This window comes from Macrobrachium rosenbergii, chromosome 14 (genome assembly GCF_040412425.1).
Source record: "Macrobrachium rosenbergii isolate ZJJX-2024 chromosome 14, ASM4041242v1, whole genome shotgun sequence".
NCBI classification, from domain to species: domain Eukaryota; kingdom Metazoa; phylum Arthropoda; class Malacostraca; order Decapoda; family Palaemonidae; genus Macrobrachium; species Macrobrachium rosenbergii.
Genome location: NC_089754.1, coordinates 25,136,220 through 25,162,377, shown reverse-complemented (window position 1 = coordinate 25,162,377; position 26,158 = coordinate 25,136,220). Strand labels below are relative to the sequence as shown.

The 26,158-nt window shown below is 36.9% G+C and overlaps 1 protein-coding gene across 10 annotated transcripts in view; it reads right to left on the bottom strand.

The window, feature by feature from the left end:
- The window catches only part of bur (GMP synthase burgundy), a 56,712-nt gene that overhangs the window by 9,634 nt on the left and 20,920 nt on the right, over window positions 1–26,158 (bottom strand). For 6 of the 10 annotated variants that reach the window (XM_067116155.1, XM_067116153.1, XM_067116156.1 and 3 more), the window contains exons 5-13: window positions 25,231–25,384; window positions 24,671–24,814; window positions 16,556–16,721; window positions 16,101–16,252; window positions 6,727–6,942; window positions 5,990–6,169; window positions 3,351–3,476; window positions 2,853–3,083; window positions 2,531–2,719 (exon numbers count right to left, since the gene is read on the bottom strand). In XM_067116155.1, coding sequence (XP_066972256.1) covers window positions 2,531–2,719; window positions 2,853–3,083; window positions 3,351–3,476; window positions 5,990–6,169; window positions 6,727–6,942; window positions 16,101–16,252; window positions 16,556–16,721; window positions 24,671–24,814; window positions 25,231–25,384 — 1,558 coding nt within the window. Of the gene's footprint in view, window positions 1–2,530; window positions 2,720–2,852; window positions 3,084–3,350; window positions 3,489–5,989; window positions 6,170–6,726; window positions 6,943–16,100; window positions 16,253–16,555; window positions 16,722–24,670; window positions 24,815–25,230; window positions 25,385–26,158 lie in introns of all 10 variants that reach the window. The other 4 variants (XM_067116150.1, XM_067116149.1, XM_067116146.1 and 1 more) reach the window with 1 other exon arrangement.

The following is a 26,158-nucleotide window of genomic DNA, read 5'->3' as shown; positions in this document are numbered from 1 at the left end:
GGGAACCTGAGTCGCTGCAGCTGGCTTCTGTTACAGGTTCAAGATACTATCCAAACGGCGCTGAAGAGGAGCTAAGGATGGATCCTCAACCACAGGAGGATAGGCACTAGATATGTCAGGAGCATAAGAGTCCCACCTGTGGCGCCGAACAATCACAGGCAGGCGGACAAACATCTACATGGGCACCTGCTAACACTGGGCGCTCGGTTCCCTGGGCGCCTGCTCACAGACTGACCAGACACAACAGGTTCACTAAAATTAACACCACTAATAGACAGGTCAGATATCTGCAACTTGGACCTATGGGCACTCGACTGCTGGGCACTCATGTGATGGATGCCCGGACACTTGATGTCCATATACTGAATGCTCAAACAACACACGATCACTCTCGGGCTGCTCAGACATTGGGTGCCCACAAGCTGGAAGAGCAGACAGTGGGTGCCCATAACAATGGCGCTCGGACACTGGAAGATCATAAGAATGGCGTTCAGACACTGATTGCTCGAACGATGGGTGCTCAGACACAGGAAAATCACCTCCTGGGAGCTCGGGCACTAAATTCTCAGACTCTGGGCGCTTGGACACCTTATGTCCATACACTGGACTAGCTGATACTTTCTTGGACACTTTGTGGTGCTCAGTGGACACAGAAAGGGAGCAAGATGATTGAGGAGACTCCCAAAAATTACAAGAGGGAAGGGGGCTACGAGCCCTTTCCAACGCTCGCTTATGAGTCGGGGGGATGTCTTCCATCGAGGCACCAGACCTTTTCAATGGTCTCGACACTTTAGCAAAGCGCCGACTGTGCTTTTGAGCCCCATTAGAGTCCAAGTCACTGGAAGATAATGCATGCACGTCCAAGCGGATACCTTTCCAACGGCGATCCTCCAAGTCCTAGGATTAGCGGACAACAGGCTAGGATGAGGCAGTGACTACTCATGGGCAAGCCCTGCTGACCTCCCTTGGACTGCCAGTTTGCTTCCTCCCAGGTGAGCAAAGGGAGTTTAACAGAGACCTTGGCCTAGGAGCATTGGTGGGACAAGTAGCCGCCCCCTCCACTGAAACTGCACTGACACTGTTAAAATCTGTCCACGAGGACATGCACTGAGTTCCCAATCTGGAAAACAGTGTCCAGTAACAAATCAAATTTCTTGTCAACACATGCTTCTAGGCTGGCAATGGCACTGGGTTCAGAGGAATGAGAGCCAGGGATTGGAGTTACAGGAAAAGTCAGAGGAATTGAGATAGGCGAAAAAGCGGTCACAGGTGTTGCAGGTACAGGTAAATCAGCCACATCAACCCCCAAGGCAAAACCTGACTAGCAGAAGCCTTCGCTACAGCCTTAGCAGTAGCTTTTCCAAGTGTCATGCTGTAACTTCTCTAAATATGCATGCAGTCTTTTCCACTTCCCCTCATCCCAGTCCTTACATTCGTCACAGCAAAGTTCCAGCGAGCAAACTTGCTCCCTTCATGAACTACATACAGTGTGATTGTCATATTTGGCTGAAGTCACCTATGTCTTACAGCCTTTACTACAGTACCTGATGCTAGACAGGCTAGAATCTGACATGATTAGTCCAATAAAAAATAGCCAAGTCAGGAAAATCACAATAAAGAATCCTGAATTAGCCAAGCTAACTGACAGTAGTACGCTACCAAAAAACACAAAGTACTTTACCAAATGAGGAATATCAGCAACCATCCGGTGAAAACCAAAAAAATTCAGAGCCGCCAATGACCAAGAGTTCAGTCATTGACCGGCAGAAATGAATTGAGCTCTTTAGCTGTGATATAACTATCCTTCCCGGAAAGTGGGCGGGGCAGTATACCTACACCCAAAACAAAAGAGCGCTACCGTAAATTTTGAATTTTGAGCTGCCGCATAAAGTAGAAACTAATAGCTATGTAATTATTTGGTAAGTTGCATCTGTAAAAACTTTGATTAATGGACAGAATGCACTGAAAAATTTTTATTGCGAATGGCAAGAGGGCAAACATGATGACTTGAATCAGATGAGAATTCAGGCATAAGTGCACTACACATAGGTGGGTAGAGAACTCAGTATATATATAAAAAAAATTATCTATCTATCTATGGGAAATTGAAAGCCTTTATGTAAAAATGCTAACAATGATTATTTGCTAACTAGATGCTGAATACTGATGAAAGTGACTGCACTGTTATGCCCTTCGAGAAGTAAATGAAATACAGTACTGTATTTATCAAATATGCTGAAGGTGATGTGGCTAAATAGTACAGCATTAAGCTGGCATTTACAAAGTCTGGGGATAGATTTGCACTTGCCATTCATCCAGCTGACACTGCTGTAAATGGTTAATGCCACATAATATCAAAGGTACAGAAGGAGAAGCCAGCCACCCTATTCCAAAATCCCACAACCTCGATTGTATGTCTCTTTGCAAGTCATGTCATCAATGTCATCTGAAAGTATGGGTTTGAGTTTGGCTTTTTAACGAAATTTGTTACTACTTCAGGGATATACACATCAGTAATAAATCAACCTACCTCTGGTGTGATGTGTTTCCCTGGCAATGCAGGGATGCCAGTCATGAAGTCATGAGTGATGAAAGGTCTCAGCACAACAGAACGCTGACAAGAAGGTGACCTGGTTACAGTATCCCGATCAAAGTGTATAGGGATTAAAACAACAGGCATCTGTGACAACTTTTCCATGAAACCAGATTCAGCTAGTACCTAGAGAAAAGAAAAATCAAAATCACAACACACATCATTTGCAATGTGTTCACTTTGTCAGGGTCGGTAATATCAATTAACAAGAACAAAAATGAACATAAACCTTGAACAAAGTCAAGACTATAAGTAATACCTGATTTGCTAGAAAATCAGCCTGCCGTAAAGTAGCCAAAACACCATTTGTTAATGTGGTGGGTGTCACATCATGGACTGGGTCTTTTACTGCTCCACCAAAAATAAAACAAATTCTATTTATGTTATGACAAATTTTTGGGATTATCCTCGCTAACAAAATCAAGTCTTCCCATACAGGATCAGAGTCGCAAGATAACCCAACAACATAGCTGTAAGTACGACAGTCTCCCTGAAATGAATGAAAATAAGATTAAGTGAGGCATATTTATAGTATCAGATAAAACTTCCATAACAGATTTTAAAGAAAAAAATATAAGTGATAAAAGTATAATCAGTGCACAGCCTACTATCTGGAATATCTGTATCTAAATGAAGTCATATTACAGTATATAAAATGACAACAGCTGGCTGTGAAACATCTACAACTAAATATATAATACATTTTTACAAAAAATACACAAGTGCACAGCAACAAATACACAAAAACAAATCTTACCTGCACACCAACAGACTTGATGGGCAGCAGTGTGGCAAAGAGTGTTTGGCTTAATGAGATCCTATGAAGTTCCTGGCGCTCCTCTTCAGTGGTGCAGTTTTCTATTCGATTCAGTAAGGCATGCTTCTGCAAGATACCCTATTCATATAAAAAGGCAGTTACCAATATCAACCCCTCAAAATAGGGCAAATAACTGGTGTGCTGACTCCCCACCCATGATTTGCCCTATCATACTGTGTGCTGCTAGCATGATCCTAAAATAAATCTGGGGTCACAAAGTTTTTAAAAATTGATTCCGTAAACATAAAAATTCTTATTTTTTGAATGATTAAACCTTTCAAGTTTCTAATTTTCCGATACCTTTCCTCTTCCAGGACACTTTGAAGGGCCAATTCTAACATTAATGAAAAGAAAACAACAAAGTATTTTGACAAAAGATTTATGCTACCCTCAGTGATGCAGGAGAAAGTAAACAGTAAAAAAGAAAGGTCAGTGAGTAGTGGAATAGTAACAGGGTTTAAGGAATGAAAATGAAACTACATTACTTTTTCTAGATACTGTTCCTTTATGTAAACATATCATAGAGCATGATGATACTGATTAGATGAGAATCCAAATTCCACTTTATTCAAGATTTAGTGAAAAATAATTTTATATTTACCAAAACCTCCCAAATCTCCACTTGACAATTCTCACCTTAGTTACCAACTCAGTCCCTCACTGCAGTTATCTATTGCAATAAAGTTTATTATGCCTACAAATAAATCATAAGACTACAACAGGTTTACGATCTCTTATCCGTAATTCTAAAAACCAAAATATTTTTGGAAGAAAAGTAATCATTTGTAAAAGTTAACAGTATAACTATACTGATAATAATAATGATTTAAATAAAAGTTGTTTTGCTTGCTGTACCCCAATTAGGGTCTATTGCATGCATTATTATAATATTGTTATTGTATTAAAGAATAGAAACGTGATCATATGCCATGTGCATTAATACTGTTTGCCTTCTCAAAATCTCAGCTGATTGAGTACTACCGACATCTTCATTGCCATTAGTTGCTAGAAGAAACACAAATCAAAGATACTTTTTCTTGTAAATTAACAAACTTGGGTTTAAAACGTGCATATTACTTGACTGTAAAAGCAGTAGTGTAATTTCACAAGTTCCAGGCATCGCCTTCCTCTATTCCAAAACATTTTGCAGCCTGTCCACTATTAATTTTATTCAGCTGCAGCCAGGACCAGGACCCCTATGTCTGCAGCTTTAATTGAGTGGAATTTTTTCTTAAGACCTCCATTGCACTGCGTAAAGGACGAATAAAAATAAACACTTGACAACTTTACAAACACTTGAAAGTTACAGTAAATGACATCAGCAATCACCTGTTTCTTGATTCGGTTGTTTATTTCAGCATAGGTTTGCAATCCTTCATTTGGAACTCTAAAAGAGGAATTTCTTTTAGTGGAGGATGGAACAGCATCCTAAGATATTATGGTTGATGAGAGAGACAGTTACAACCTGCTGATTAAATTTTAGTGGCAGATATCCATTTGCAAAGGTACATTCTTGCCAGTTTCATGTTACCAAACATTGCATGAAGGATTCATTTCTTCAGCCACAAAACCTATTTCATTTATATTTTCTGGAATTATCCATTGAAAATAAGCAAAAAATCTATTTTATTTTTAATCATCAACTACACTGAAAATAAGCAAGACTTTAACAAATCATCAACTGTAACACAACTCTTTATAAATGGACTTTAGTTATGGTAACTTCTATCAGCATACAGTTGTTTCTTGATTCGGTTGTTTGTGTCAAGACTCACTGCTGTTTATTCCAGGGTTTTGCATGCAGTAGCAAGTGATTGTTAATTGTCAAAAATAGTAATGAATTCTTACACAAGCCACAAGTTTGTTAAGCCTCATTGAATGAATGAAGACCTGCATTTAACCTACTGAACTTTTGCTCCTAGGCCTATTACATACTCCTTATCAGTGAAATCTACCAAAACTGAGACAGGCATAGGAAGTGTAGCCTAGTATAATCTACCAAAAAAGAAATCTGCACATTAAGCACTTCATCATGTAAACTATTGAAAATGCATTTTTCACCATACACGATGTTATTTGTGATGAAATCATGCACAGGTAGTCCCCGGTTATCAGCGGGGATTCCATTCCCATGGCGTGACAACGAGCAAAAATGGCAGATAACCGAAAATTGGGGCTTTTTGGCACCAAAAACCACAGATTTTCTGTTATTGGCACCTCTGTTAGGTATGTATCAGCGCCAATTTGCGATTATCGGCGCTTATCAGTGCTGAAAACCACCTATTTTCATCACTGGACAAGCGCCAAAAACTGGATCGCCGATAACTGGGGACTGCGTATATTGGGACAAAATTTTAAGGACTGTATGATGAAACGAGATCAGATGATACATTAGTATAGTTTTTAGTTTTATGGAATGATGATTGATGGAAATTAAATGTGTTGTGTATTTAGAAGCAACCTTCATTTCTGAAATCCAAAAAAAGCCAAAAACTAAAACACAGCTTGGACCGAGGATTTCATATAAGGGATTGTGAACCTGTACAGGGTACGAAAAAACCAAAGAGTTTTACACATACCTTTTGTACACTACTGGCATAATCCACTATGACTTTTAAAATAACTTGACTCTCTGAGAAGTCTCTTTCCATATAAGGTTCTTCTGCACATAAAACTCTGATTGCCAATCCAGGTCCAGGAAACGGATGCCGCTGGACAAATTCCTCTAGTAACCCTAGATCTCTACCAATTTGTCGAACCTAGGAAAAATATGATTTATTAAGTTCAATATCTAAAAGTGCTCACCTTACAAATGGTTACATTCTGCATAAATAACAAAAGATTACAATATTTAATCATCATTAATTGTTAACATTATGAAAAAAAATTTGCCAAAACAAAGCCAATTAATCGACACAGACTAACACTAACTGATTGTATGATAAATCAGAATAAATATGTTAATCTGCTGATTTACAGACTTTCACTCACAAATGATTGTAAAACAAATCATAAAAAAACAAAGGAGGCTGCATTAATATAGATTCTCACTCACAAATTGGATAAACCATTCAGTATGCAACAAAATAAAAACCTGGATTTTCACCATTAATTATAAATAAAATTACCAAAAAAAAGTTAGCTGAATTGACATACACCATTAACAGTATAAAAAAATCAGAAAGACAAAGTTTGCTAAACTGGTACAGACCATTAACTGTAAAATATGAGAAACACCAAAGTGAGCTGCATTGACAGACAAGACTTACATAACACCACTACAGTATGGTCATGGGATATTTAAAATCTAACTTACCTCATCTTTATGAAAGTCTTTAAGAGGTTCTACAACCTTTCCTTGTGCCCTGAGAACCCTTACAAGATCTGTGTCATTATGATGAGTTTTTATATTCTGTGCATTGCCCGAAACAAGAGAGGAGGCTGATTCGATAAGGTCAGGTCTTAGCGTGCCCTGCCCTAACATCACATCATCGGCTCTCAAGTTCATTTCGGATATTACCTCATTAGCAACCTGAGAAAATGTAAGGGATATTCTCTGTTAACTTAGAAAGGATATAAAAACCAAAGTTATTGATAAAGAATCTTCATACCACATAAGAAATCACACAATTCTAAACGAAGAACCAATAAAAATTTACTTCCAAATCATTAATTCACTGGGCAATATTACAATGGATGCCATACTAATAACAATAGTAAAAATCATTCACTAAGAAAAGAAACTACAACATATTCAATTCTTTAACCAGCAAACCAATTACAAAGCAAATTTCTATTAAGGAAAGCATAAGTATGAAATAAATAGTTTGATTTTTGTAAAATGCCTTTCAGATATCAAAATTGCATTTAAAAATACAAAAGTTGCATTTTTCAGTGACTGGAAAAAGTTTGTTTTGTCAAAACCCCATTAATCGTATACAGCTTTATTTCTGTGGATGAGAACAGAATAGAATACTGTACAGAATTCAGGTCCAGGGGCCAAGTGCTGGGACCAATGAGGTCATTCAATGGAACAAATAACAATAAGGAGGTTTGAAAAGCGTAAAATTGAGACAAACAAATTTTGGAAGGTAAAAGGGAAGAAAGAGAAATGAACTGAGGTACAATAAAGTGCAGCTAGGGGCTTGGGATGCTTTCAAGTCAAATCGCGTGAGGTGCAATGACGGCACTACCCCCATTAATCATATAATATCTTTTTATTTTCTGACTGGAAAAGAACTTTGTTGCTCTTCCCAAGAACACCATCATCAAGTTCATTACTTCATTCATCATTCCATAATGTTTTTTGTTTATGTAGTGCCTTTATTACTTCATTCGTCATTTCACAATGTTTGATATCATAAAGTTATCATTAAATAAATGTTATGTTCTTTTCTCAGTTGTTTTGCATTTATGTATATTTGGTTAATTCTCACAGAAACACAATTGGGAACCAGCATCTGACACTTTCCCCTTTGGATTACTACAGAATTCCTTTTCATTCAGTCCTCATATTTTAATTCACTTCATTGCACTAAAGGCATACTTCTCTTTCAGTTTAGTTAGTCTTTAATTTTTTATTTCTGTTTACAATGTTCATTTGTGCGAGAGAAATCTGCCTTGGGGAATGGAATCACCCCAGAGTTTTAATGTTAACCCTTAAACGCCTGTTGAGTTTTAAACGGTCAAAAATTGTCTGTCGAAAGTGGGCGTTGCAAACGGAAAAATGCTTTTTTAAATATTCGAAAAATAATTAACCAGAGATTTCAAATCACACGCCTAAGAGGATGCTGAAGTTCACGGATCCAGGTGTTGTGTTGTTTTTGAGCATCACCCAGGGGCTGGGGATGCTGCTAAAGATAGCATCAGCGTACCTTGCCTACGATATTTTGACATCAGAACTTTGTGAGTGTTTGCGTGTGCAATTCGACTGCAACAGGACGTTTGTAGATATGTCACAAAGGCGTCAGGACCGTTTGCCTGTCAAATGATCCTGGGATGCTGGAGAAGGACCCAGCAACCAAAGTGAATTTTAACATTTCAACTTTGACTGAAATGATCTCCGTCAAATTTATTACATTCGAGTAACAATCAATCATTTACCTTCATTTTGCAACAAACGGAAAGTTTCTAGCACATTATTTAGATTTTTGGTGAATTTTTTAGAAAAAATTTTCTTCCCAAGAAAATCACCATCAATTTTTCAAGTTTATTCGTTACATAAAGTGTTATACATCAAAATGTGTGCAATTCATGTAGAATACAACAAAAATATATCATTCAGCTCTTCATGTTTTAATATTTACATCGAAATCACGATTTTTTAACATTTGTTTGATGTAGTGCATTCAAGTAACAATCAATCATTTACCTTCATTTTGCAACAAATGGAAAGTTTAGATAATATTTAGAATTTTGGTGAATTTTTGAATAAAATGTTATGTTCTTTCCTGTCATTTCTTGCGTCAGTTGTTTTGCATTTATGTATACAAAAAAATATTCATTCCTTTAGTTTTTTTATATTTACATCGAAATAACGATAAATAGAAAAAATCAACAATTTAACTCGACCAATGGTTAAAAATCAATTGTAAGCTAAAACACTAGTAATATTCCAATTTCCTTTTTTGGCACAACTGGAAAGTCTCTAGCACAATATTTTGATTTTTGGTGAATTTTTTGAAAAACTTTTTTTATTCAGTCCTCATTTTGTGATAATATTTTCTCTGTGTTGCTTTAATCGTTTTACAATCTGTTATATACCAAAATCATCGCAATTTAGTGTACAATACAATTAAAAAAATTAACTCATTAGCTTCAACCGTAGTTTGTATACAATTATATACAAGTTTTTTTTTGTCATATATTCCAATGTTTATATATGATAATGATTTTTTTTTATTTCTGATGGTTGCATACTAAACTTCAGGCAATGAGAAAAAAAGGATCTGCCTTGAAAACTAAGGGATTTTTTTAAAACTGGAATCACCTACCTCTCGGAGGCCAGAGTTTTTTTGAAAATAGGGCTTCGCATTAAAGGGTTAATAGTTTTGTGTTGCCATTCATAGCAACAATCATGCTTTTTATCTTTCCAAAACCTGGATAAATAGGGAGGGTTGGAGTAAGGAAGAGAATTCATCCATAAAACATCTGCCAAAGCAAATTGTGAAATCACGCTGTTGGAAAGAGGCTCATTAAAAACTGCAAACCCAACTAGGAATTAAGCTGAGAACTAGCAGTAGCTTACTATTTCAGTTATTTGCCTTTTAAACTTTGAGAAGTTAAATTTTTTTTTCTTGGGCCCAGTGACCTATATCTCAAAATTTTGTGTGACATTGTGATTTTTTTTTTGTGAATTTTGAGTTGCTTGCAACTTACTGGAATTTGTGCAGTCATTGGTAATTTTCATGGTACCCATAAACTTGTTTTAATGAGTTAGCCCCTAGTTCTTTGTACTTAAACATACCACAGTTGCATCCCAAAGGTCTCTCTGGGTGTTTCCTCAAATGCTTCCATTCCTGGATACGCACCTGGGTCTCCCTTTCTTTCTGTCTTTTAAAGAGTGATTTTCTTTGGAAGACTACTACTTTTGAGCTGCTTTCTCCAGCAAAGTCATGGGGTTGACATCCTACTGATGAAAAAAAGATGAAAGTAGGCTTGAATCCTGGCACCACTGCCACAACTACTTATGGTGGTTCCTTTGCTGGCAGGAATTAACACTCCATCATCCAACACACGATTGCTAACGTGCTCTCTGAGTCCTGGATGGGACAATCCATCCATGCCTTCTTCACCTGTTGCCCCACAGATACTGCCTCCCTTGACTGCCAGCAACAACAGGTGTTTATGGCTATCATTTCCATTAGCTCCTTACAATATGCTACATCCTTCAAAAAAGCTCTACTTCAGACCTCCAATTTCACCCTCATAGATGTGGTTACCATGCCTCTGTATAAAGTCTGTGATGGTGTGCTTCCACCTCCTGTTGCTCCTGCACCCACATTGTCTACTGTACATTACGTACCAACCCCAAACCCCAATGTCACACTGTGTCAAAGACATTTCTCTCCATGCACCTATATCTGGTGACTTAAAAGAGTCCACCTGACCCACTACTATGATGAATAAAGTCTAAATTCAGCAGCGAAAGTTGGGGTACATTGATACTTCATAAGGTGGACCATTCTGTCTCCAGAACCAATTACAGTGGAAGAAAGACCAATGAAGACCCCGAAACATGGTATGGTCTCCTTCTTGAACAAATGCCAAGGATTATAATTATTCTTGGTCTTATAGCTTAGACCTGAATCAGTCCTCAAGGGATAATGGTATTTCCATGCTAAGTGCACGGCATTCTTCTATCTTGGTGGTTAGTTGGCATTGTAGAAGGGACCTCCTGAAACTCCTGGTGTCACTGTTATTCGAGCTGAAGGGTTGTGCATGCAGATAACTATAAGTAGAATTACACTTTTGTACAAGTGATGTTAAAAGCAATAGACACTCTTTCAGTTAGTATAAAGTTTTCTCTATTTTTCTAATGATTGATTTTTCTAGGTCACAGCATTCTGCCAGCAACACGCCGATATTGGTCATACTTGGAGAGGAAAGCAGGTGGCAAAATTGGATAGTTTATTTCCAATGAACACAGTATAACAGTAACAGGATACTGAAATCGTGAGTTCATCTTCCGTAGAGTTGTCCTTCAGGAAAATGTCTTCTTATGAGTCGTCCTTCATGAGAAAGTCTTCTTCGGTGTTAATCGAGGCCACGTTTTGCTCAGGCTCCACTGAGCATGGTCAGGCCAAAAGACGGGAGTAGACTGACTTTCCATGTGAGTCTTGCTCTTTTATAGAGAAGATCAGAGGGGGGTCAAATTCAGCTGCCTGCTGATTGGCTCAGGAGTAAACATTTGCGCTGCTTATTGGCTGGCAAGATTTTTGCAAGCCAAAAATTTATCGCTGATGGTTTCTCTGCTGCAGCCTTGCTAAGCAGCGGGTTAGTGTGTGACGTCATTTTCTGGTATTTCACGGCAAATATTTTGATTGGGCACCGGGCGGCTCGCAGTCTCCAACATTATTGTGAGTTTCACGTTCAGAATTGTCGTTTCTTGCAGTGTCTGGCATCAGTCTGTCAGCTACAAAAGCAATAGGCTGCCTAATGCTGGTAGGCAGGATGAATACCTCTTGGGTGGTATTTAATAAGGGCTTCTCCTGCTCTATTAGGCATTATCATTCTGGACATTAAATATGTCACTGTAAAAATTCAGATGATCTTCTAATGGGTGCTCACATTTCAACATTAACTAGACCTATGATGAGTTCTTTTCTTGTTGATTAAGCCCTCATGAGCTGTCATGGACTGGCATGTCCTCAGCTCAATCTCCAGTTACTATTCTCTTTTCATAAGAGGCGGCACTCAGCTTCACCTGTGGTCCGTCTAACCCCAATTACCCCAGATCACTGGATGATGGATCATTAACTTCCAACCAGGGTCTCACAACGACATCCTTCCAAGGTTGAATTTATTTCACATAGCAATTTTTTTTCTGGTGGACGATTCTGATAAGAAACTTGCTAAGGATCTTTGCACTCTTTAAAATGACACTTCAATCTTGGAAATGCTGGTCAAGTTTTGTGGTATTTTCAACTTTGAATGCCCTTCCCAGCCTTTAAGGCAGCTTTGGTTAAGAAGTTTGCTAGGACAATGAAGCCTTCTACTTGTGGGGGACAATCTCCCCATATAAAAAGTTGACTCTACCATCCTCAAGGATGAGTTGTTGTACGCCTGGCCTAATAAGTCTTCTTATATATATATTCATAGTGGTCCAGTGCCTATGGAAATTTTATAAACTCCTAATGTGCTTTTCACAGGCCTGTCATATTGCACAAGAAAAGTCATTGACAAGGATACCCCAATCTCATTCTCACAAAGCCATGTCTCCCTGTCCCCTGCATGGGAGGATTCATATGAGAGCTTTTGCAGAAAAGGCCTTGCCCTACTAAATTAGCAATAATGGGTCTTCAGTGGCACCCAACTCTTCTGCTTGAAAGTTTCACTTCTCAAGGGATGTCATGAAGAGGGATGCTGTCTCTACGGCTCTCCAAGGCCTTTGTCTCCTGTAGACCTCTGTGAGGTATGTATTTAATCCTTTTCTTTCCTGAGTCTCTGGTTAAGGTATTAGGCAAGAGCCTGACCTCTACAGCCACCATGGAACTATCTTCAACATGACTTCCTTGAATTTCATGTCAGCCTGAACATAAGCTGTCATCTTCCTTCCAGCTAGACAAACCACCAGAATTAATTGTATGCTCTCCAACATCACGGGATCAAGATCACCACTTGTTCCCAGCCAAGGAGACCAAACTCTAACCAAGTCAACAGGTAGAGGATGAGATTCTTCTTTCATATGGTGTATCCTTCAGTGGGAGATGGGTCTCCTGAAAAACTGGAGTACTTCATATGAAATAGGGAAGAACCTTTGGTACTATATGCCCTTTGCAATAGAAATCACCTTTATCTTTTGGAGACAAGCCCTCTTCTGTTGCCTTGACCAATCCCTGTTAAAGTGAAGGTGACTTTAGAGGCTGGAGTCTGCCACTGATTTACAGAAAAAATCAACCCAGGACCTTCCTGCACAATCTTTAAAGTGCCCCAAGGAACTTTCTGCCTTTCCTACCAAGGCCTCAGATGGATGAAATAGTTTCTTCAAGTGATCTCTTCAAGGATGGATTTCTAAAGGAGGTTGATAAGGATGAATAATTCCTGACTTCTTCATATTTGCAGTCCATATGATGAAAGATCTACGACTTTTGCTTTGTCTGCTTCAGGCTGTTGATGAAGTGCTAGTTTCCACTTTGGTTTCTGTTGCAACTTTAGTTCAGAGATCAGAAATGTATCTCCAACATTACCATAGTGGCTAGTTGATCATGGCTACGTCAAGAGGATCTGGAGAATCGCCTAACCATTTCACAGATATAGCTGGTAATGGACAATTGGAAGGAACCTTCAACCTTCTGAGAACAGACTTGGAGATTAGACACAATCATTTGCTTGTTCTGCAGATGTCTTTGGCTGATAGCCAAATTCTGGCAGATTCTGAGAGAATAAAATAGAATATAGAATTTAAGGCCAAAGGCCAAGCACTGGGACTTATGAGGCCATTCAATGCTGAAATGGGAATTGATTGTCAAATGGTTTGAAAGGTGTAACAGGAGGAAAACCTGTTCCAAAATGAAACAATTGTTGGGAAAGAGTGGACAGCAGGATGGAAGAAAGAGAATCTGAATGGAGGTACAGAAAAAGGAATGAAAGGGGTTGCAGCTTGGGCCCAAAGGGACACTGCAAAGAAACTAAGTGATGCCTACAGTGAACTGCATGAGGTGCACCATAGGCACTAACCCCCAAACAGGGGACGATTCTGACTGGGCATCTGGTAATTCTTTTGAGCTTGGACATTTGTTACATGATGAACAGAAGGTCTCCTTGCTAACCACTATGATTATTTCACAGCATTAAAGTAGATAAGAGACTGAACTGGAATATTTGTTCAATACAGCACAAATCCAGGAAAACTACTCAATTCAAGAAAAGATATTTTCACAACAGTAATTCCTTAGACTTGAATGTGAAGCAAAAGCTGAGAGAGCAGTGAAAAAGAGTAGCTGCAACATGGATGAAATGGAGGGAGATGGCTAGATTACTGATAAATAAATATGTCCCACTGGCAGAGAAAGTAGAGACTTTTGATGGTGCCAAAGTGCCTAAGAGAAAATGAGCCCTTATGCCTGTAGCCCGGCTGTGGAGAGAAAGAAAGAGACAGTAAGTACTAAGATAAGTGACAGTTGGTCAGAAAAGTAGTGGATGAGGTTGTTTAGACATGTGGTGAGAACATTGGTCAGAAAAGTAGTAGATATCTAAGGATATCTAAGTATAGTAACTAAATAAAGACCTGTAAGAAGGCCCATGAAATCACTGAGTACAAGGGATTGAAGAAGACATACATCTGATAAGAGTTCAGGTAAAAATTGCCCCCCACCCTACAATGGAAAAAGTCAATGTACAAACTTTTACTATGGTAATCATGGTAATGATGACATTGATAAATCCTTAAAAATGATGTGAAATATAAAGTAATTAGAATTCAACCAGTATTCCTAAATTAAAATATTTTTAACAGAAATTAATCCCTATTCTTAAAAATAAAATAAGATGTTCAATGAATGTAGGAAGACTTGGAAAAAGCTCATTAAAAACACTGGCCCCAATTAGGGAAGTAGTAACAGAAGAAATACTATCTTTAAAAATCATTTCCATCACCTATACACTGTAAATTGGATAATGGAACAAAAATATAGTAATCAACTTGACTGCATTTACAAACTGAATTTTATACTTTACAACCTAAAATTTGTTTATAAAACACTAATTTTAATTAACCCTTAAGGGACAGGCTAAATATATATCAAGCACACACCCCAGACCGGGCAAACTGTAAGATTGGCCAATTTAAGAAAAAAAAAACATCAATGGAAAGAGGAACATATGCAAATGAGCATGGTGTAAGAAAAAAAATCTAAAAATTTTTTCTACCTTCCAAGGGAAGTTGAAAGTGACTACTTACAAGCAGTGTGAGGCCTCTTTTACAAGGCACTCATAAAAATATGTTAATTTTACCAAGTTATGCATGTTTTTTCTCAAATCTATTTTATTTTATTTTGTAAAATTATAATTAGAGCTCACACAATATCATAACAGATAAGAACTAAAATCAGTAACAAATTCTGAGTATATTTATTGTAAAATATTTATGAGATTTACTGAGATGGGAAGATGCAGTAACTTTTTGTAAAGTATATATGTTTTTTCTAATATTTCTTTGCAAAATTACAATTATAGCTGACATACTATCATAAAAGATAAGAACTTAAACCATCAGCAAACACTGGGTATATTTAGGAGCAAATAAATAAAAAGACGTCCTGGAGCAGCAGAGAGGTAATACATTCCCCTCTGAAATCTCAAGGCATACTGATCAATGTCTCTCCCAAGCTGAGCTAAATAGTTGCCATACGCCATTTATGGCCCACTGAAGTGTTATGAACATTTTTCCTGCTAAAGTCATCCAAACCGAATGGCACATAATATTAATACTTACATGAGGATTCCCCTCTATAACCCAAAACCTGTTACAGATACTCATATGAGGATTCCCATCCATTAAGAGTTAACATTACACACACTATTATCAGCACGTCAACCATGGCCACAGGCGGTTATAACTAAAGGGGTGGGGGAAGGAGATTTATTTTTGGCTAGAAATGTACATTTGGACTTTAATTTCTAATTTATCCTCAGTAGTCTCTACACAACTGGCCCTCAAACATAGAAGGGGCTTAAACATTGTACAAAATAGTAATAATTATACTTCAAATAACTACATGGTATCTCTATATTTTGCAAATGTTCCACGTTGTGCTTTAATACTTAACAGAGAAGACCGTTACTGAAGCATACTTGGACCCTACTCAGCTGTAAGCTAATAAAAAAAAATCAGCTGCTAATGTCTTTCCACTTGACAACCAGGAAACAAAGATACTATATTGCAGAGAGTATTTTATGATGGTCTGTTTACGAAACCCACAAAGCTGTAAGTGCTATAGAACGAACCCATACACATGCTTTGACACTTGCCTTGATAAATGTATCTCCTATGATTTTGCGCTTTTCCTCAGGACTCAAAGTCATGCATAGTAGGTTGGTGACACGCTTTCTTCCCATTGGATCACTACTGTCAACAGGTATACTTGTCACACCATCGTAGAATTGATGTCTCGCATTTATAACTACAAAAATGGATAATCAAAAATAAGCTAGAAATATTCAACCTTCATCAATAACTATATATATATACATTTGTACCCATTTGAAAAAGAAGTTGGTTATGAGGAATGAATATATGGTGCTGCACCAGAATGAGGCTAAGATGGTCTGGTTTAAACTGAGATTAACAGAAACAATGCCTTATTCAATAAATGATTCGCTTAAAAGGTTTCAAGTAGTGCTTAGACTTTAAAATTAAATAAAAAGAGTATTCTTCCTGATAACAGTATAAACTACATACAAGAATGGAAAACTCTGTGAATTACCCCTAAGTTTAAGGCCAAGTTTCCTGAGTGACTGCTCCACTTGTAAGGATTCATTTTTTCTCATGAAACCATTGTCTATGTGAACAGCTATTACTTGTTCTTCTGACAAAGCTTTATGAAGAAGAGCTGCACAAACAGTTGAATCAACACCACCACTCACTAACATCTGAAATGTAAAATGAAATGTAAATGAAAAGTTTTGATTAAAGGCCACATTACATTAGCCTCGGAAGGCTATAAGATGGATTCTGGTTTTGCCAGGTTTTCTATAATTTACACTCACCATGTTATGAAGATCATTTTTCAAAGTCATTCTTAAAAATGTTTTTACCACAATATGAAAAGTTTATTGCTTCAAAACTTCTAAGCAAAATGTTCTAATCCACCAAATTTTCCAGGGCTAGAAGCTGTTACTTGGTGGTACGTACAATACATAAAAAATATTCAGTTATTCAGTCCTTCGGTTCTGGTGTAAATATACTGCGTAAATACATAATACATAAAGGTCACAATAATAATTATTTATCCACCCTTCTTGTTCAATGTGATCTCCAGCACCTACAGCATCTAAATATTCCCTGTACATTTGTCTTATTCTTTTCCTTTTTTCTCCAACTCCAACCTTTTTTTCCTTAAAGGCAAGGCCAAATAAAGGCAACTGGACCTGTTGTCTTTTTATATGCATTAAATAAAGAAAATAAGCTAAAGCACATCTAAAAGGTTATGACAAGACCCTATTATTACTGTACTCTTTAGTCAAGGGTTCTAAATAAAATAACTGGGTGTGTAGATGTGCCGAATCTAGTTACAGTCAAGTAAACACAGATATTGAAAATGACCAGTTTTAATTTTAAAGTGGTGCTGTCTTTGACTTTGATAATCATATGTCTTTTGTATAAACAATGTTATTTTCACAATAAAATTAGGTTTCATGTTTACTTACCAAGTAATCACATAGCTATAGGTTTCTAATCACATGGCAGCCTTAATTCAAAAATTGCAGTAGCACTTCTACTGTTTTTGTGTAGGTAACTAGCTCCGTCCACTAGCAGGGAACAAGAGGAACAACATAGCAGAGAGCTTCCATTTGTTTGTGCCCTTATGTCCATGCAAGGAGAGGAGGGAGGGCTCTTATTCGGTAATTACTTGTTAAGTATACATGAAACTTAATTTTATCATGAAAATAATATTTTCATATAAGTAACTTACCACGTAATCACATAGCTGAATCCACATTGACAGGGGGTGGGACACATGGACATATTCTATTCCAAACCATTTAGTAATGGTAATGACCTTGAAATAAAAAGGTTGCTTGCACTGATCCAATCCTTGTTGTTTCCTTACCTGGTAGCAAAGCTTACAAAAAGATGCCCTTGCCCTGGGTGTAATACCAGAATAAAAACAACCTGACAATGCTGTCACCTACACTGCAATAAAAAAACCACACCCCAACCACTAAAAAACTGGTGGGTACTCCAGGTAAAGCATACCCCAAACTCCCCCTGGATCAAGGCGAGGAGGTAGAGGAGGGAAACAGAGCTCCCTATGCTTCTTCTCCCAACACCATGCCAACCGGGGATAACTGTCCTAAGGTGCTACAGCTTTCAAACACAGTTTCCACTTCTTTCAAGTAATGTGATCCAAAGACCAACTTGCATTTCCAGTAAGTAGATTGTAAAATGGCCGAGAGGGACATGTTATGTCTGAAAGCAAGAGGGGTCGTGACAGCCTGGACGTCGTGAGCCTTCACCTAGAATGAGGGCAAGATGTCCTCTTGGATCCAAGAGTGAACCTCAGAAAGCAATCTTAGGAAGCAGAGATGGGAAGGGTTCCTAACTGAGCACCAGAGATTGTTAGAAGGCCCTCTGATCTTCTTGGTCCTTTGTAGGTAATATCTAAGGGCTTTCACAGGGCAAAGAAGCCTCTCTTCTTCCTCCGGTCTAAGGATGTCCATTAAGTTTTTAATGGTGAATGAAAAGGCCAGGACTTGGAAGGGTCCTCTTCTTGGCAAGGAACCCAAGAGAGAAGGAGCTGATACATTTGGAATGGCCAATGCAACAAGGTAGAGAGTCTTCCTGAAAGCCATTTTAAAACCACGTCATGATTCCATGAGACATATTCAAGACATCCTTTTCTCAGATGTCTCAAAAGATTTGATGAGGTCGCTGAGATCCTGGTTGGAGAACAGATCCAGGTCTCTATGTTTCAAGACAGAACCCAGCATTGCCCTATACCCCTTGATGGTAGAGGACGACAACTTCTTGGGGGACCTCAGGTAAAGCAAGAAGTCTGCCATTTGACTTACAGACGTTTCAGAAGACGAGACATTATGTTGACTCACCATCTTTGCACTAACTGAGACACCTCTCCAATGGCCGCCTGTCGAAGCCTGGGATCAGGCAACAGGCTCAACTGAGGGGGCGACTACCGGTGGGCAAATGCCATCAGCCTCCCTTGTACCTCCAGCATATCTTCTCCCAGGGTCAGGGGAGGGGGACAGGGACCTACATCTAGGAGCACCAGTGGGACGGGTAGCCACCTCCTCAGCTTGCAAACACTGTCACTATGCACACCAGTTGACACTTCATCCACCAAAACTTTTAGGGACGGCCCTAATTCCGCCACCATATTAACCACTAAATTAATTTTCTGGTCGAACCTAGATTCAAGGCTGACAATGGGACTGAGTTTGGAAGTATAGGAACCAGACACAGGAGTATGTAGTAAATAAGTAGGAAGGCTAGGGATAGGAGAAATAGCAGGAACTAGTGATGAAGGAATACCACTATCATCTACTGGTCTAAGTAAAAGGGTAGACTCTAAATTAGCCCTATTTTCAGCTCTAAAAGCTGCCTTCCTCTTTCTCTCCCTCTCAAGATTGTCTATGTGAGACTTTAATACTTAAAATTTCTTGTCATCCCAGTCCTGGCATTCTACACAACTATTCTCCCCATTGCACTCTTGCCCACTACATTTAACACACTTAGAATGAGAGTCATATGACGACTTAGTTAATCTAGTCCTACATCCATCGCTGCAATAGTGAATGCTTGAAGAGCTATTGTCTGACATTATGAATCCAAAAAGCTAGAAATGATGTTAACTAAAAGCTAACAAAACAACTAATGCTTGAAGGCCACAACAAAATTTGAATACTTCACCAATTCCAGAAAATACCCCAAAAAAAGATGAGGGGGGCAGCAAAAACACCCAATGTTAGTCAGGAGCTGGCAGAAAACAAATTGAAGCTCTCTGCTAAATATTGTTCCTCTTGTTCCCCGAAAGTGGGCAGAGTTAGTCACCTACACAAAGACAACAGAAGCGCTACCGAATTTTTTTAATTTAGGCAGCCATGTGGTTAGAAACCTATGGCTATGTACTTACTTGTAAGTTACTTATACAAAACTTTGAAACTTTTCATATTGAAGGATATGTTCTAGACCTCCTTTCATCATTTTAACAGGAACCAACAGTAGATTTATTACTGATCATGGTTTACAGAAGTAATGGTGTAAATTTTGACCTTGGATACACATTGAATATACTTTAAACAAATTGTTTTCAAATTTAGTCCACATAAGATCTTGCTAGTTTCAATAAAAACTGAAAAAATATTCAGCCTTTTTGAATCGTTGTGACACCTCTCTTAAAACTAAGAGAATGCAAACAGAATTATGGAAATCAAATCAAAAGTACAAGACACCTACGTACTTTACGCTTGAAACTATATTTTTCAAGATGTTGACCTTCAAAATTATTTTATATTAGTATATAATTTAAACAAATCAATGCCTTAATCTTTTATCTTAAGAAGTAACAATTACATTTTACTTAAAATTCAATTCTTTGACAATTTAATAATTGGACAAACTGCAAATGCTGTTCTCCCAAAATGCTCCTGGAAAAAAAAAAAAAAAAAAAAAAAAAAAAAAACTACCCCGCCATTATTGCTCAGGTCTTCCTTGGACAATCCAAGCCCCAACTCCACCAAAGTGCTTGGCTAATGGGATGAATGGCAGGATGCCAACCAAAAGGATGACAAGTAAGATTAGGAATAACTTCAAAAAGCTCCATAAAAATTTCCAAGAAAATTTAAGACGAAAGGGCACAGGACAAAAATGTGGAGAGAACTCATTCACTAACCCAGATTGGGAAAAAATGATGGAAATATGGTCATAACAATAACAATTACTTAAAAACACCAATAAGTGTCCTAAAAAAACTAAACTCAAGATCAAGTTAAAAAACTAAGAGTGGTCAAGGTGAACATAAGTTCGCAACACCCTAACCCTTTTCATATGGTTAACATTGATAAAAACAAGTTAAAAAACTTTGCCAAAATGACAATGCTACAAATGCCTAAACAAATCTTTCTGAATCATACCAAGTTTTCTAGCAATCTTGTTTATTCCCTCATTTTACAAGTTTCTGTCATCCACTTCCCAGCTCAGACAACCCTGTTGTTTGAGTTCTAAAGCAGATACTTTCACACATATACACATACAGTTTTCTTGTAAAGTACCTTCAAAATGGTTCTAGTTTTACATGCTTGCTGCTGTGCTTTAAAGACTAGGCACCTCCAGATTAAGTGTCAAAATAGTAACCTACAGTTAACCTGATATTCCAAAATCCATTATGCACTACCATAGGCTAGGCATTTGCTACCAATGTTTGCAGGTACTTAACAATGCTCTTGATTTATTGCCTAGCTAATACTACTACAACAACCTTATCCAGTAGATTTTTCATTTTAAGAAAACATTATCCATCAACTTTACAGTAAACTGTGTTGAAGTTTATTCAGTAAATTGTAAAATGACTAAATTACTGTCAACCTGGAAACTCTAATTGAAAAAACTTCAATTTATTATTAGTGAATATTTAAATTGGATTTTCATGGCTCTAGGTTAGTGATGCAAAAGTAACACAAATATCTGTTTTGTACCTTATTATGTCGTTTTCCTTTATCTTAATACAAAATATGTTTTTGTTTTATTAAAAGACATTACTTCTGTACTATAATTCTTGTACCTGTATTATCAACAATGCTACTAGTTACCTACAAAATTCAATATATATTATATAACCACTAGCATTTGAAATTCCTAATACCATCACCTAATTTTTTTTGGGCATGAATCACATAACAACAACCAGTGGATAAGCTGAGGTGCTTGGTGCTTAACTAATGTGTAGTCAGCATTCAAAAATGTTATTTTTGTTACTTCCCACCCCCACCCATAATGTTAAAAAAATCACTTGCGATGCTTTATGCTGCATTTCTATACAGAAAACCACAGCAGATGTTTAAGTACCAAAAGCAGTCCTTTAAGTATTTATTTTTCCAAAGTTTCCTAATTTTACAATTTTCTCTAGTACTGTGTATTTAGGAAAAATATTCTAATAAAATTATCAAAGCTGTTCTCGGCCAAGGTTAATTTTTTTTTTTAAGGAATCTCTTTACGAACTACTGATCCTAATGTTTGCCAAAATTAGTGCATACTGTAGAGGCCATTTGTAAAGAAAAATCCATGGAAAGCATGAGACCTAATATTCACTGTTGGAAAAAATAAAAGTACCAACAATTGTTTGCTTCTATAGTAACCAAGATGAATATATTTTGATCATCCAGATGTTCTGAAAGCAAAATCATTTACTCTGGGAAGTTTGTATCAAGGCAGCCAAAAACTTTATTAGACTTCCTCTTCTTTACTTCCCCTCAAATGTTTCCACTATCTAACCCTCTCAGATTTTGGCTACTTGCAAATTCTGCCTACAGTAAAACCCCCATATTCACGGGGGGATGCATACCACACCCCCCGAGAATAGCTAAAATCCGCAAATACTTAAAACCCTTCTAAAAACACTTAGAACTGCCTATTTTGATAGCTGAAACACACAAAGAAACCTAAAAACTAAAAATGCTTATACAGGTATTATCCTACTTATGATCGGGTTAGGTTCCAAAAAAACCATCGTTTGTTGGGAAAAACGTTATCTTGAATATAGCCTAGCCTACACTAGGGTATTCAGTACCATGTATACATATATGGTTGCCTAGCCTACACTATAAAGTATAATCTATACATACACGGTATAACAATTATTAATATCAGCTAATTCTGGAGGTTCATGCAGAGTGACTATGATAATTCAATACAGAGAGAAATTGAATAACAAACAAGAATTAGCTTAGACTACACTATGGGTATATTGTATACATATACGGTAGCCTAGCCTACAATATACTGTACTCTATATTCACATAATATCGTATCATACAAACATCAACATAACGATTATGCATCTTTTCCATAATCTTTTAAAATGTTATGCTTTAATTTACTGTATCCGATAATATTGTATATATTCTTATATTGCTTTTGTATTATAAATTGCGATCTTAGGGATCAATGCTTTGGTTTGGAAATCGATTACGCGGTAATTTCATTTCATTGTATTTAACTCAGTTCAGAGCACTTTTCTTGCTTCTAGTTAGAGTAAATGAATCTCTAGATACTTTATTTATATGGAAAAAGGTTATTTTTCATTATACGAAGTGTTTTTAAGTCGAAATGTAACTTAAATGCGTCTTCTGAAATTAATTTAGCTATTTTTTTGTCAATAGATGACATTGGCCATTTGGGGCATGCTTGTTTTGTGTAAAAAAAAAAAAAATCAAGATTCCATTTGCTTTTTCACTTGATTTCATCATAATACCAGCTTTACGTATTTATCGTTTATCGGCATAAAAACAGCAGTAATATCTTCTTTCATGACCAGTAATTTTGATTAAAATACTTTCCATCCAATTTTAATCATGGTTGAGTTTCATCATGCTGCCGATGCACAATAACTTTATAGTAATTAGCAGCTTGAACATTGTTTTCTCAGCTTCAGCTACAACTTACAGCTTAAATTTAGCAGTATATTTCCTTGCCGATCTTTTATCTATACCGAATAGGGGTATAATGTAAAAATATATCACTAATATACCAAATAAGGGTATAATGTAAAAATATATCAGTAATATTCTACTTAACTTTGTACTATAACTAGAGCAATTGTTTACTGCCATTCGATGGTTGAAATACAAGCAAAACTTTTATCATTCTCTTTTACTTTTTTAACTAGAAAATGGGATAAAGAGATGGAGGAAAAGAAGCTTGTCTATTGTAATTTGGTCTCTCTCGCTGACTGATTGCACACTGCTGCCTGCTCCTGTGTGAAATTTAAAAATATTTTATAAATATTGTCGTATGGGTATTAATTGTTTACCCCATCGCAAAATCGAATTATCATAAGGCAAATTATCGTAACTCAAGCACTACCTGGGTACCTGAGTATTTTAATAGTTTTATCATAAAATGTGCATTTAGTCATGAAAATGATATGAAAATATAGTAATCAGTGAATATTTCTTAGTGAAAAATACTATGAATGGGTGAATTTTCAGCGAATAATGCGTATATATGTTCCATAGAGAAATCCATGAATAGGTGAGTCAGCGAATAGTGAGAATATGAATATGGGGGTTTACTGTATACAGCACTGTATGCACCTCATTTAATTCTCTTAGCAATGAATCACTTTGATTATTATAACATTATTACCTGTAATTAACATTTGTTTTTGCTTGGATTTTCCCAGGCACAACATGTGTACCATATCAAGGAAGATGTACAAGCACCTCATTTTTAATGAAATTTTTCTACTGATAGTATAATTTTACATCATCAGAACCTCAAAGTTAAGAATAAGATGACACAATTTTATATCATCAGAATCTGAAAGGGTTAACATTACCTACGATGACCATACTTCACATTCAGTAAAAATCACTGACATAAATAAGTCAACAATACTACATCTTCCATACTAACATCTATAATATTCTACAAAACTTTAATTACTCCTGTTCTAAAAGATTATCATCCCTAGCAGTCTTAACTACAGCTCCTACACCTTATAAGTTTGTAACACAACAGTTTTTATATACTGTATGCACTTAAATCCAAAAGACATCAGAAAATAGTGAATAAACTTATAAAAGATATCAGTAAATGATGAAGAAAATGTGAAGAGCTACAAACAAAACTACACAATGCTTACCAGAACTTTATTGGAGCCTACTTGTTCCTTAATGTAATTTATACATTGTAGTTCCCTGCTCTGGAGTGTGAAGGTTCCCGAGAGGCCACTAATTTCATATAAAAAGTTTCTCATCATTGTAGTCCCCTGTTCTGTTAAGTCCACCTGCAGATTAAAAGTTAAAGAAATAATCCTAATACTGGACAGGTGATAAGTAAAACTAAAGTATGTGCAATGCATTATTATTATTATTAATCAGTAACTTAACCTAATAAAGTTTAAAGAGACAACTGAGGTAACGATTCTTAACTCTCAAGGTTGGCCTGAAAGGTTTGTGCTAGGTGAACAGTATTAGATCTCATTCAATATGCTCAACCTTTGTAAAAATCAATAACTGGATAAGCTGAAAACTTAAGTCTAATAAAATTTCTAACAAAGAATTGTTTTTGATAAAAGGCTAAACATCGTTGACTGAAGGTTGGACAGTCAACGAAATATGTTTAATTGCGCACATTATTCTGCCTTCAAGGATGTACTGCATTCTTCAGCATACTACCATTCACATTTTCACTAGGTCTTACCTCAGGATGAAACTGGACACCATAGAGTCTCTGTTTATCATTTGCAATAGCTGCAATTATGTTGCCTGAAGTTCCAACTACTTTAAAGCCATCAGCTACTTTGTCTATACTATCTCCATGAGTTAACAACACATCCTGCTTAACACCCATATACCTGAAAATTAATATCAAGCATAAGTTTGTACACAAGTCAACTTCCCTATTCAAAAATTCATTTAGGTTCTATGATTATTATTACTAGCCGAGCTGCAAGCCTAATTGGAGAAGCCTTATGATACAACCCAAGGGATCCAATACAGAAAGCAGCCCAGTACACAAAAAGAAATTGGGAGATAAAGAATAAACTAAGAAAATATTTGGCACTGGCATCCAAATCCCTAACATTACTCTCGAGAGAAAAATCCTAATCAATATTACTTGAAATAAAACATTTTTAAACTGATAAAAAACTGCACTGATTCAAGAGAGGCAAAACCCCTTTCAGTTGCCACTGAAGTCACTGTGCTGTTGTAGAGCTACGTTTAGTTACAAGGCTAGAGATATATCAAAGAATTTACTGGTCTTTCCATGGAGACACTTTTACAAGAAACAAATAAAATAACAGTATATATATCACATGACTGTCCCAATGATGTTCTCTAATCATGTCTTGAACTGGCTGGTAGTGGTATTATTCATAATCTCAGCTGTCTATTCTGAAATTTGGCTATCTTATGAGTGAAGAATTTCCAACCTTAGTTTTCATCCATCAGATCTAGTTTGACAACTACTTGAGGTAAATAGATTCCTTTACCCCTTAAGATGGTGGCAATATATTTAGTCACCAGCAGATCAAAACCCTGTATTATAAACCACTGAAGCCCCCTTACATTTTAAAAAGGGTGACCCCAGGACCTCTGGAAAATGAAGTCTCCTCTTGCACAGTGAC